This window comes from Terrapene carolina, unplaced genomic scaffold, assembly GCF_002925995.2.
Source record: "Terrapene carolina triunguis isolate 2854851 unplaced genomic scaffold, T_m_triunguis-2.0 Scaffold310, whole genome shotgun sequence".
Classification (NCBI taxonomy): domain Eukaryota; kingdom Metazoa; phylum Chordata; order Testudines; family Emydidae; genus Terrapene; species Terrapene triunguis.
The window spans coordinates 2,714,272-2,728,100 of NW_020664661.1; the positions used below are offsets into that span (position 1 = coordinate 2,714,272).

The 13,829-nt window shown below is 48.4% G+C and overlaps 1 protein-coding gene across 1 annotated transcript in view; it reads left to right on the plus strand.

Annotated features, from left to right (window-relative positions):
* The first annotated feature begins 1,671 nt into the window (after positions 1-1,671).
* Positions 1,672-13,829, plus strand: part of ZSWIM8 (zinc finger SWIM-type containing 8) — a 129,522-nt gene continuing 117,364 nt past the window's right edge. The window contains exon 1 of the mRNA XM_024218757.3: positions 1,672-2,500. Coding sequence (XP_024074525.1) covers positions 2,323-2,500 — 178 coding nt within the window. The 5' untranslated portion in view covers positions 1,672-2,322. The remainder of the gene's footprint in view (positions 2,501-13,829) is intronic.

Genomic DNA, 13,829 nt, shown 5'->3' on the forward strand with positions numbered 1-13,829 from the left:
GAAGACAGGCTGCCCTTACCCTGCCCTTCCACCCTAGCCCTGAGCCTCTCCAACGCCCCAAACCCCTCAGCCCCAGCCCTCATCCCCCACACCCTAATCCTCTGCTCCATCCCTGAGCCCCCTCCTGCATCATGAACCCCTCATCCTCAGACCCACAGCCCTCATCGCTGCATATCCCAAAACCCCCTCCCCACACCCCCCTCCTGCCCTCAAACTCCCTCCCAAAGCCTGCACCCCCTCCCTTTGTACCGCTTCCCACCCCCAAACTCCATCCCAGAGCCTGCACCCCTCACCCCCTCCTGCACACCCACCCCCTGCCCCAGCCCGGAGCCTGCACCCAGCACCCAAACTCTATCCCAGAACCTGCACCCCTCCTGCACCCTAATCCCCAGCCCAGGACCTGCACCCCAGACCTCCTCCCCCCACCCAACCCCCCTCCCAGAGCCTTAGGCAGGTGTGTGGGGGGGTGGGTTCTGGGCAACACCAAAATTTCTACAACCCTGCCACCCATGCGAGTGGATAAGGGTCGGGGCAGTCAGGGGACAAGAAGCAGGGGGGGTTAGGGTTCTGAGGGGGGCAGTCAGGGGGTGGGAAGTGGGAGGGAGTGGGTGGGGGCGGTGCTAGGGCGCGGCTCCCCCCGTGTCCTCTTTTTTGATTGTGGAAATATGGTAACCCTATAGAAAGTTGGCATCCGTAGCCTCCCACCCTATAGAGAGTACACATCCCAGAATGTCTGGTGAGCAACCCCTCTCCCTACAGGAACTACATATCCCAGCATGCCGTGTGAGGGCCCTCTCCCTATCGGAATTGCACATCCCAGCATGCACTGTGAGCCTCTCCCCCCCCCGGAACTACACATCCCAGAATGTCTGGTGAGCACACCCTCTTCCTACAGGAACTACATATCCCAGCATGCACTCTGATGCCAGCCCGAGGTGTTTTCCTCCGGCCGGTGGGGACTGCCAGTCCCAGCATGCACGCGGGCCCGTGGCATGCTGGGACTGGCGGTGTCCCGCGGAGCGGACGGCAGCGGGCGGAAGCCGGAAGCGGCGCGGCGGAAGCGGGTCCCGGCTGGCGGGGGTCGGCAGGTGATACTGGGCGGCGCAGAGCCATCTTACCCGGCCGGGGAGGGGAGTCCGGCCGCTGCCTGCGCCAGGAGAGGAGCCGGGACCGGGCTGCGGGGGAGCCTGCGCGGGGAGCTGGGGCCATGGGGCGCTAGAGACCGGCACCCCGGAGCCGCGCGGTCCCAGCACCGGGAGGCGGCGGTGGCAGCTCCGCGTCCGTCAGCCGCTGGAGCGGTGCCCCCGCACTTGCCCGCCGGCCCCATGGAGCAGGAGACGCTGCCAGCGCTCTGGTAGCCACCCCCGGGACACCGCTTCCTCTTCCCCCTCGGGGCACCGATCCGGGGCATCGCTCCACCCATCCAGCACCTCCTGGGCAGCCCCCCTCCCCGGGCACTGACCCCTGGGGCCACCGCTCCCCCCACCCCCCTGGGCACTGACCACGGGTACCACTGCTTTCCTTCCTCCACCCCAGGGACCGACCCCAGCGACACAGCTCCTTTCCTTCCCGGGGCACCAAACCCTGGGACACTGACCCGGGCACCGCTACTCCCCAGAGCCCTCCAACCTTCCCTTGCCCAGGGCGCTGCTTTTCCCTTCCTCCTACACCTGGGGCTGTTTCACCCGCGACGCGCCCCCTGCCTCCCAGGCAGTGCGTGAGGACCACCCCCCATCCCGACCCCTCACGAGAACAGGGGAGGTTTTACATCCATTCAAACACAGGAAGTGTCTCACCTCCAGTCCCCTACTACCTTTTTTTGTGACGGGGAGAAAGCAAATTTTTTTCCCCCACTTGTAGTGAGAGAAAAGCACAACCTCAGGGAGACCTGAATCTATAGTGAAACTTAAAAGAAACAAACAACCCCCTTTTCCCCCATCAGACTCACCAGGTCACTTGCAGCTGAAACCTTCAGACTTTCCTGTGTCTGTCAGACACACGCCTGTGTCACGGCTGGAAGCATCATTCAGCGGACTAACCAAGTCCTAGGGTTTAAGTATGTTTTGTGGACATAAAAGTTTTTAAGCTTTTTAAAGAACTTGGTATCTTTGGGATTTTTACGAGTTTCCCTTATTTTATGTCACTTTCCTGATCTCCCCGCTTGAGACAGCTGTTGCTCTGTTTTTTCCCTGGTGTTGTAGTATGGGGACCTGAATGGAGCTGGACTTTTAATTATCGATAAAAGTTGTCCTGGAGTCACGTTCATCCGTCTGTCTGAGTGATCAGGTCTGTCCCTTTCCTTCCTCGTGTCTATTGGATGTGATGGAACTCATGTTTGCAGAGTGGGAGGACGGGGAAAGGTTTTCGTTTGAAGACTCTGACCGCTTTGAGGAAGACTCCCTTTGTTCCTTCATCTCTGAGGCGGAGAGCCTTTGCCAGAACTGGAGAGGATGGAGGAAGCAATCAGCTGGACCCAATTCCCCCACTGTCAAAATGAAAGGTGAGAGCACTGAGTTTCACTGGGATGTTCTGGGAGTTTGAGTGAAACTTTTGGGCTACGTGGGGATGGGGAAACAGACATGTTGGAACCACCCAAGGCATGAGCCAAAATCAGTTTCCTAGTAGGGATAGCTTGTGAGTAGAGGTTGCACAAAATTGTGCTAGAAACTTGGATGCAATGATGGTTTCCTATTGGAGGAGATTGTTAGTGCAGGTTTTCTGTAGTGCTCTTCTGTCTCAGACCACATTTGCCAAAGCTGCTGTTGGGAATCTGGAGGGAAAAAACCAAAACCTATGTTGCAATAAGCAAGGTGCATACTTCAATGGAAATAATTAGTCACAGGCTCCCAGTTGTGTTTAACTGAATAAACTGCTACATAAAGATTCTTATCACAACAAACGCTCTAATGAAGTTGTGTGTAGGCTTCCCCCCTACCCACTTGTGTACAGGAGTCCATTTTCATGTTCACTCTTCTGTATTTCACTTTATTCTTCTAGTGCCTATAGCAACTTTCAGCAGTAGCTGTTGAGCAGGCAAGTACAGAGATCTTATTGCAAGGAGTGACTGAACCAGTAGTGTGTCAGTTCTGCCCCAAGGTTGATTATATTCCTGCCCTACTGACAATTATCCCCTTCTGGCTGGAGAAAGCCTAATATACAGTACCAGCCTTCAGAAACTGATTTCCAAATAGTGGTAGCTGCTAACTTTTTGTCTGAGCTGACACGCATTTGTATTAAACCATTTTATTGAACAATTGTATTAAATCACTTGTCTCAGTTGACTTTACCTCAGAACTCAGATACCGATTATACTGAGTAGAGCCAGGCATAATGATAGCAGAGCTAGTTCAACCTTGCTTACATAATGACCCTTTCTCTTTGTCCTGTGTCCCTCCATAGCTCTGTCAATCCCCATTAATTCTGACCTGTGTGACCTCACCTGCTTTTCTATTACTGCACTCTCCACAGCTCTGCACCTCTATCCTGAACTACAGCTCTTGCTGCTTTTCCAAGCCTAGGGTCCTTCGTGAACAGAGAATGTTGTTTGTAATACATTGTGCTGAAATATGGTAGTTTTGTGATGTGCACAAATGTCCTCTTGGCATTAGATTAGGACCAGAAAATGCATTTTACTTTGAACCATCATCTTCACATGACAGCCTAATTTTTCTCTGCTTAGTGAACTTGAACACTGGCACTAGTTCAGGATATTTAACCTCCTTTGTCTCTCTCTGCTGAGTGTCATGGGGCTATGAACAATGACTGGGAAGGAAAGGAGCTTGGAAATCTTGCTGAATGAGAGTGCAAGCTGGATGGTTTTTTGAGGTGCTGCTGTCATGATACATTTTGGTTTCAGTACTGAACACTCCCAGGTAAAATGAATAAGGAATGGTAGCACCATGAAGTGTCTAGCAAAGCCATGTTATACTGATAGGTAGATACCAGAGCCCTGTTCAAAGCAGCATATAGACAACATGGCTCTTTTGTTTTTGTGTGTTTCACTTTAAACCCAGTTGCACACACTGATGCACTGAAAGACAAAGGTGTTGTAGAGCTGAAAAAGTCCCAGTGCAGAGAGGAAAGTCCCCTCGAGTACTACAAAGATAGGGGTGTGAGACTGGTCCATGCAGGGTCAGGGGTCAGATTGCAGGCAGTGGCGTAGCCAGGTTCTAAGTGTTGGGGGAGCAAACAAAAAAGGCGCCCCCCTTGGCCCCTCCTCTGGCCACGCCCCCCTTGGCTCCTCCCATTCCCCTCCCCCCCCCCCCGATTAACCCCGGGGCCCGGCTCAGGACTCCTGCGGGCTTCCCGGGGGTGTGGATACCCCCGTCCCCCCGCGGTCCCAGGAGAATCTCTCCTGCCCAGCCCGCTCTGCAGGTGTCCCCCGCCGGGCTGCGCCGCCCGGCCCCACCCATGGGGTCCTGTCCCTCCTGCCCCAGGCTCCTGTGCCGCGCCAGTGCCCCCCGTCCAGACAGCTCGGCCTGCGCCCCTGCTCTGTGGCCCTGGCCCCGGGGAGCCCCTCGCCCAGATCCCCCAGTGCAAGGCACCAGACCCCCGCCGCTCACCTTCCGTCCTGCGCCGCTGCCTGTCCCCAGCCTATCCCGGCCCTGCGCCGCGGGCAGATCCCAGCTCCGGCTCGTGAGTCGCTGGCTGAGCCTCGCTCCATGGCGCATTAGCAAGGGGCGGGGAGCGCTTGGCCACCGAGCCCTGAGCCGCTGCAGGAGGTGGCTGCGGCGATGTTGGGGCCGCGCTGAGCGTGGGGCATGATGGCCGAGGAGCGGGTCCCCTTCGCGCGCCCCCTCCCCCCCATTGCTCCTCTGGCCATGCTGCCCCCAGCGCCGACCCGGCAGGCACCGCTTTTGGGAAATGTGCTGAGGGGAAGTGGCTGCTTCCCCTGCACCCCGCTAGCTACACTACTGATTGCAGGAGAAAAAAGGTGGAGGTACTCTTTCAAACTCCGCCCACAAAATAAGGGCTGCCCACGAGTCGCCAAAATGAGGCAGTGTTCACTATAGATTGTGCAGATGTTCAAGATACAATTGTGTGTGCTGCTAGGCTCTGTTGATTTCTGCTCCCCCTCAGTGGGGCTTGAATATTCATTCCCATGGACTCTTCTAGGATACTTTGACATGGTTTCTTCTTGACTGAGTTAGAAATAAGTGGTGATATCTCCCAATTGTCATCCACTGGTGGCACCAAAATGAGAAGCCACTCAGTCAATTGTGCAGGTCTGTGATCCTCACTCTCCTTTCTAACATGAAAAATAAAATGGTTAAAATATATAAATTATCACTAAAGCCTTATTGAGAGGAATGGGGCAGTTCACACTTCTGAGAGCGATAGTTCCAGGCTTTCTGCAAATTCACATGGAGAGCTGTACTGGTTATACTTGGTTCACATTTCTGAGGTTTTCTTTGCAACCATAACTACTAGAGATTTACCTTTTCTTTTTAAACAGAAACTGATATTCTGGAGAACAAGACGGTAACTTCAGAGAGGTGCTAGTTCTGCATATGGTGTGTACTGGCTGTTTCTAAGCAGTAGTCAAGGTTAATCTGTGAAATGTAAAACGTGCACTTTGTTTCACTTCATAAGCATAAACATAGAGGTACATCGTTTAAAGAAATGAAAAGCACACACAAGAACACAGCATAATTAGGGCAGTTGGTAGCAGATGTAGACTGGATTTTCCTGAGAGTTCTGCTGAGTTACTGGAAACAGGGTAGTTAAATCCTTTTTATGCTCACTCTATCCACCTACCATGAGACTGATCATAGAAGTGTAGGGCTGGAACGGACCCTGGGAGGTCATCAAATCCAGCCCCCTGCACTGGGGTAGGACCAAGTGAACCTAGACCAGCCCTGGCAGGTGTTTGTTTAACTTGTTCTTAAAAACTTCCAATGATGGGATTCCACAACCTCCTTTAGAAGCTTCTTTCAGAGCTTAACTATCCTTATAGTTAGAAAGTTTTTCCTAATATCCAACCTAAGTTTCCCTTGCTGCAGATTAAGCCCATTACTTTTTTTGTCCTACTTTTAGTGGACATGGAGAAGAATTAATCTCTGTCCTCTTTATGACGGCCCTTACCATATCTGAAGACTGTTATGAGGTCTCCCTCAGTCTTCTTTTCTCCAGACTAAACGTGCCTATTTTTAACCTTTCCTCACAGGTCAGGTTTTCTAAAGCTTTTATCATTTTTGTTGCTCTCCTCTGTACTCTCTCCAGTTTGTCTTATTGTGGCACCTACCCTAAACTGGACACAGTACTCCAGCTGAGGTCTCAGCGGCACTGAGTAGAGTGGAACAGTTACTTTCTGTATCTTATATACAACACTCCAGAATGAGATTAGCCTTTTTCATCACTGCATTACATTGTTGGCTCATGTAACCCCCAGATCTTTTTCAACACTACTACTGCCTACCCCGGTAGTCCCCAATTGTATTTGTGCATTTGATTTTTGTTCTTCCAGAGTGAAGTACTTTGCACTTGTCTTTATTGAATTTCATCTCGTTGATTTCAGACCAATTCTCCAATTTGTCAAGGTCACTGTGAATTCTAATCCTGTCCTCTAAAGTGTTTGCAACCCCTCCCAGCTTGGTGTCATTTGCATATTTTATAAGTGTACTCTTTGCTCCATTATCCAAATCATTAATGAAAATATTGAATAACACTGGATCCTGGACAGATTCTGTCTGGGATTCTGCTAGATACGTACTCCCAGTTTGATAGTGAACCATTGATAACTACTCTTCAAGTACAGTTTTTCAGTCAGTTATGCACTCTATTGTAGTGATTTAATCTAGACCATGTTTCCCTATTCTGATGGGTGGTTTGGAAGAATATTTGAACTTCTCCAGTGTGATTTAAGGACTGATATGTGTACTACTTTTTCAGCAATGTTTAAGTGTACTGAACACTCATACATCAGAAATTTAGGATAATTACACCTGCTAAACTCTCATCTCATTTTAATTGCTCAGTATGAGCAAGTGGCAAAAAGACCTTCTTGTCATACTTTCTCTGTATTTTGGGATGGCATTTTCAGCAAATTCACACAATATGTTTTTGCTTTCTTTTCAGATGAGGAATCAATAACCTTAAGTAGGAATGCATTTTGTCCCCCATATGGGTGCTAGTACTTGTTGAATCTACATTAGCACTCATTAATTTAGCTGAACTGGTAATAACTTAATTAGGGAATTTCAGGAAAACATTCCCACTGTAGTCAAAGCTTTTGAGAGCAACTAAAAATCCTTCCTAACTTGCTATTTAACAACTCTTGGCAATAGTATACATTTTACTTCAGAAGAATTGTTGATTTCATTACTTCAGTCCATTCAATTGCTTGTTCCTGCTTCTTAGACTCAGGTCATAAGGGGCTATCATGATCTTCTAGTCTGACTGCCACACTGCAGACCACAGAACCTTATCCACCCACTCCTGTATTAGACCCCTAACCTTTGGCTGAGTTACTGAAGTCTTCAAATCATGATTTAAACACTTGAAGTGACAGAGAATCCACCATTTACACTAGTTTAAACCTGAAAGTGATCCGTGCTCCATGCTGCAGAGGAAGGTGAAAAACCCCAGGTCTCTGCCAATCTGACCTGGGGGAAATTCCTTCTTGACCCCAAATATGGTGATCAGTTGTACCCTGAGTATATGGGCAAGACCTACCAGACAGACACCTGGGAAAGAATTCTCTGTAGTATCTCCGAGCCCTCCCCTTCTAGTGTCTTCATCTTACTCATTGCGCTGAAAGTGAAGAAAGATACAGTCTTACACCTGATGTTTGGTAATTGCCTTTTTGCAGTATTGATCAGCAGCTTTCAAATTTACTAGTTGGACTGAGAAACCAGGCACCCAGTGAATTCAGCACTGTGAAGACTGGAAAAATAAGTTGAGCTAGCCAGCTTTCTACTGAACCATGTTATTGAATGACTTTCCCACCTTCCAGAAATTTATGGAATTTAGCAAACCAAGCCCCTGTAATGTTTCACAGCTCCACCCCTCCCTTATCATTTGATCCCACCCATTAGCCATTCAAGGACTGCGCCCAGCCTCCTTTCCTCTCTAAGCTTCAAGGCAATTTTTTATTTTCTAATAGGCATAACAAAGACCTCAGTGGTCTCATCATTGACCTTTTAATTTGTTTAAAATAGTTAAAAATTTCATTTACACTTGAAACTAGATGCTAATATTTCTAGTATGAAAAATCTTTTCAAGCATATGATCATGTAAACACTTCCATGGTAGATAAAACAGCTCAAAATCCAATTGCCTCCCCTGCACATATGCGCACACAAATCCATTGTGTTGAGTTTTTCTGAAAAATGTTTTTCACGTTCCTGTCTTCCCACCCCCAGTCTCTTCTGTCTCAAGTCTCTCAAGGACAGAGGTTTACCAAACACTTCAGAAGGCTGCCAGGAATACTGAAGAACTGTGAAGTATTGTATTCCCAATTCTTTTTGCTCAATTTGTATTTGTGCTTTCGCACCAGCTTCTCCTGAAAGTATAGTGACAACTCAAACCTGTGTAGTAATAAAACTATTCATATACAGGCAACTCATGTGAAGAAAAAGCTTAAATTTGCTTTTACAGCAAACTTGAATAGTTGTACAGTGTGTTCTGAAAGGCTAGAGCTTGTACAGAGAAATTGTGGCAGCAGGTGGTCATCTAGAAAACATCCTCATTAGTTGCAGAAGGTTAGTAGAAGCAGGTTTAAATTAATAGGCACCAGGTTTAAAACAAACAAAAGGAAGTATTTCTTTACACAACACAGTCAACCCATGAAACTCTTTGCCAGAGGATGTTGTGAAGGCCAAGACTATAACAGGGTTCAAAAAAGAACTAGATGGGCAGGGATGGTGTCCCTAGCCTCTGTTTGCTAGAAGCTGGGAGTGGGCGATAGAGGATGGATCACTTGATCATTACCTGTTCTGTTCATTCCCTCTGGGGCACCTGGCATTGGCCACTGTCGGAAGACTGGATACTGGGCTAGAAGGACCTTTGGTCTGACCCAGTATGACCATTATTATGTTCTTATGGTAGGACTCCTTTGAAGAGTTATAAATTATAGTATACTATGTCAGTTGGAAAAAAGCCTCTGCCAAACTACTGGGAACGCCCACTGTGTTAAGTTTGGGGTGCCATGCTTTGAAAAATCAAACTGGAGCAAGATAGGAGAGCATCTAGAACAGAGGTGGGCAAACTATGGCCTGCAGGCCACATCCAGCCCGCGGGACCTTCCTGTCCGGCCCCTGAGTCTAGCCCCCAGCCCCTCCCCTGCTGTTCCCCCTCCCCTGCAGCCTCAGCTCGCTCCGCTGCCGGTGCAATGCTCTGGGCGGCGGGGCTGTGAGCTCCTGGGGCAGCGCAGCTGCAGAGTTGGGGCCTGACCTGGTGCTCTGTGCTGTGCGGTGGCGTGGCTGGCTCCAGCCGGGTGGCACGGCTGCCTGTCCTGGTGCTCTGGGCGGCACGGCTGTAGCGCCGCCAGCCACCAGTGCTCCAGGCAGCACAGTAAGGGAGCGGGGGGTTGAATAGAGGGCAGGGGATTTTGGGGTGGTGGTCAGGGGCCAGAGGTATGGAGAGGGGTCGAGGTGGTCAGACGGCAGGGAACAGGGGGGGTTGAATGGGGGCAGGGGTCCCCAGGGGGCAGTCAGGAATGAGAGGAGGGGTTGGATGGGGTGGTGGGGGGCAGTCAGGGGCAGGGGTTCCGGGGGCTGTCAGGGGATAGGGAACAGGGGGGTTGGATGGGGCAGGAGTCCCCGGGGGGCAGTCAGGAATGAGAGGAGGGGTTGGATGGGGCGGTGGGGGGCAGTGAGGGGCAGGGGTTCTGGGGGCAGTCAGAGAGAAGGGGTGATTGAATGGGGCATGGGTCCCTGTGGGGGGCAGTCAGGAATGAGAGGAGGGGTTGGATGGAGTGGAAGAGGGCAGTCAGGGGCGGGGTTTCTGGGGACAAGGAACGGGGAGGTTGGATGGGGCAGGAGTCCCGGGTGGGCCATCAGGGGGCGAGAAGCAGGAGTGGTTGGATAGTGGGCGGGGCCGGGCCACGCCTGGCTGTTTGGGGAGGCACAGCCTCTGCTAACTGGCCCTCCATACAATTTTGGAAACTGATGCTGCCCTCATGCCAAAAAGTTTGCCTGCCCCTGATCTAGAACACTAGAAGGTTTGGCAGAGAGACCTGAGGAAAGGCTGAGGGCATGATCGGTTTTGAGAGAAGACCCAGTGATAGAACAGTGTCTAAATTTGTAAAATGTGATGTAAAGAGGACAGTGGCTATGGGTATGTCTTCACTAGCAACGTTAAAGCGCTGCCACGGCTGCGCTTTAATGTGGCTGTGTAGTCGCGGCACCAGCGCTGGGAGAGAGCTTTCCCAGCACTGTTAAAAAAACAAACAAACACCCCAATGATGGGAGTGTAGTGGCAGTGTAGACAAGGCCTAATTTTCATTAGCTAATAAGGAGAGAAAGAATTAATGGGATCCAGAGAGCAACAGCCCCTCATTCTGTGCTGCCCCTTATGTTTCACTGCTCTCCACACTGGAGAGGTCTATGGAGGTATCTGAGGTATTGTCTCTGTGGTGTACTATATACAGATGTAGAAGAACTTGGGGGTGGTGATATTTAAAATGTGCACTGCGTAGCCTGCTGCTGTGGTGCAGCTTTTACTAGTGTGTTGCATGGCCTGAACTTAATTCCTCTAGTTTTGTTTGTGTTGTGGGAAGAGGGGTTTTTGCAAATATAACCCAGTCTTTATGCATATAGAACAGACAGATACAACACACCTGCTCATCATGTCTGAAATGGTTAAACAAATCTGCCCACGTAGAACTGCAAATATTATAGTGCATTACTGCTCCCAAATATATTAACAGAGCAACTATTAAAAACCTGGTGGCCAGCGTATAAAAGCCACATATAAACACTCAACGAAAGTTTCCTGTAAAGAAGTAAAGTAAACCCTTTAAAAACTAGAGAAAATACCACAAAAACACATGATCTGATGAGAGATCAGATACTGCTGAAAATAGGTCTGCTCACATGGTGATGTTGGGGGAGGACTCAGATGCTAGCAGTACGTAGACTTTTCTAGACCAGTGTTTCTCAAAAAACGGTCCATGGACTGGCGCCAGTCCCTGAGATCTCCCTGACACAGTTTAGGAAGGCAGCAGGCCGGTCCCTGATATAAAAAAAAAGTTAAGAAACACTGCTCTAGACTATCAGTCAACCCAGGGAATGTTGTTTCACCTGTTTTGTGGTGTATATTGCAGGTGTCAGTGACTCTTTAAATAGCAGCAGGATAAACTAAAGTTAATTAGGAAACAGTTCATGGATTATTATAATTATTGGGGCTATGGAATAAGCTTCATGGGGAGGTTATGGAATCACCAGCACTGGAGAGACTATAAGCGAGGCATTAGGTACTATTTTGTCAGGATCGGTTTTGTAGTGTGCCTAGCACTGCGGGGCTTGGTTTATGACTAGGTCCCCGAGGCACTACGGTAACACCACTGGTACTGCAATTACTGTAATAATAATCTTCAGTGCAGAAATGTGGGCCACAGAAGCAACACAGAGTTCTTTCCCAAACTCAACATTTTGCTTTTGTGATTCAGATGGTACCCAGCGATATCTCCATCTTTTAGGAGTCTTTTCCTATTAGGTGAATAACTACCTAAAGCATATGCCTGCCTCTTCACCTTCATTATATTCCCCACCCCCTTTAGAAGCCCAAAGTAATTATTTCCAGGCTCCCTTGAGACCATTCAGTGTGTGTGTGTGTGTCCGTCCCCCTTCCCCCTCCCCCTCCCCCAAGAACGAGATCATAAAAAGTTACTGGGGAGAAGTTTGATTTTTTTTTTCTACTAACTACCATTGGGTTGGACATTGGAAAAACTCAGATATAACCCTCCCCCTAAAATTACACATTCCGATTCCCTTTCTTTCACTAGTGTCTTATGGGTTTTTGTCTTTGCCTTGGTTTGGAATTTCTCTCACCTTTTTATTCAGAGGTCTTCCTGGATTCCCTTTTAGTACTTAATATCTATCCTCACCCACACACCTTGTAGAGACCCTCCGATTGCTAGAGGATTGGAGATCACAGATGAGTTTCCAAAAGAATTATAGTAATCACGCCTTTCCTTCTAGGGACTGAGTGCAAGGCTGTTTTACCCCAGGGGATGAGGATCTGTGTTTGGTCCTAAACTCTGATTTGCTGCTAAGCCCCCTTCTATTTTCTTCCCTTCCCTTTCTACCTTCTCTGTTTGTCCCTATACTTATGTAACCTGTGCTCCTGCTCATAGCTCGTTTCCCAGTGGTAACAGCAGAAGTGGCGTTATCTTTGTCAGTTTCATTCTGCTGGGCCACTGGTATGATCTGGTGCTGTGGGCATGGAGAGTAAGGAGAGACTAATTATATTGCTGTCACATCCACAGCTAGGCCGGCTCCTGCCCAGATTTCTGCCCCCAGTGCATCCCTGGGTCACCAGTTAGAATAGCAGTGTGGAACTAAGAAAGAGCTGCTGTTGCTCTGATGGTTACAAATATAGGTATGGGGAACATGCGATTCCTCCCTCCATTAAAACTGTGTGAGGGGCAGTAAAACCATGAGCTTTGCTGCAGTGAGAAGAGCTTCTACTATGTAAGAGTATCCCAGGTGATTTTATTGAATCTCAACTTCTAGATTTGCTAAGCCTGTTCTCAAAACAGCTAACCTTTCTAAAATGAAGATGAATATTTTCAACTCTCTCAGCTGATCGTTAGTGATGTTACATGTAAATTGTTCTGTCCCCAAAAGCAGTTATTTGGCTCCTTAAAATTTCCAGACTTGGTTCATCTCCAAAATGGCTTAGTGGAGTAATGAGACTAAACTGGCAATAGTCCAAGATATACAGATCTGTGCTCTGTATTTGCACTGTCTCTGGTTCAAATGTGGTGAATGTAATCTGCTTCAAGAGCCAGTGGTCAGATGCAACATACTGTGACAATTTATAACTTGGGAACTCCAGTTCAGTTTGAAGAAGAGCAACAAAACCAGAAGATGATGTTACATAAACTGTTTATAGGGAAACTTTACTCTTTGTATGTTTTTCATGGAAGCTATGCCTCCCAGAATGCTTTAGTTAAACAGAGGAATTAGGAGGGCATAAACAAGGGAGGTTTTCAGGTGAGATTTGAGAAGTAAAGCCTGTTCCACTTACCAGGTAGCTACAGAAAAGGCTTTCATGTCAGTAGTGGCAAGACTGAGGAGGGACATGAAGCTTTGCATTACTTCACTGAGAAAAATAGTGTGTGGATTACTTTGTTCTTTGTAAGGTGTGGTGTAATAACCATATTGTAGTGTCAGGCCTTGCTCTACTTCCACAGTAGTTACCTTAATGTGTCAGCAAATGCATGCTCAGTATAATGACTTAAATATTCAAAGTGTTTTTCTTCCTGAAATACTGAAATGCCATATGAAAACAGCTATTCGGTATAACTGAGCTGAGGCATATGGGCTGCTATGATGTCTAGGTTTTCTTTTTAAAAATATATGTATAATTAAGGGTTACTGTATAGGATATTCATGAAAACTGAAGTGCCCTGACATGTTTTCATATGTGCTCAGAGTTGAAGGCAGTCCTAATGGCTCACAGTAGGTTGTTGGCATGGATGTCATGTAATGCTACTGATTAGTCTCTAGTCCAGGGGTCGGTAACCTTTCAGAAGTGGTGTGCCGAGTCTTTATTTATTCACTCTAATTTAAAAAAAGAACAGGAGTACTTGTGGCACCTTAGAGACTAACACATTTATTAGAGCATAAGCTTTCGCGGGCTACAGCCCACTTCTTCGGATG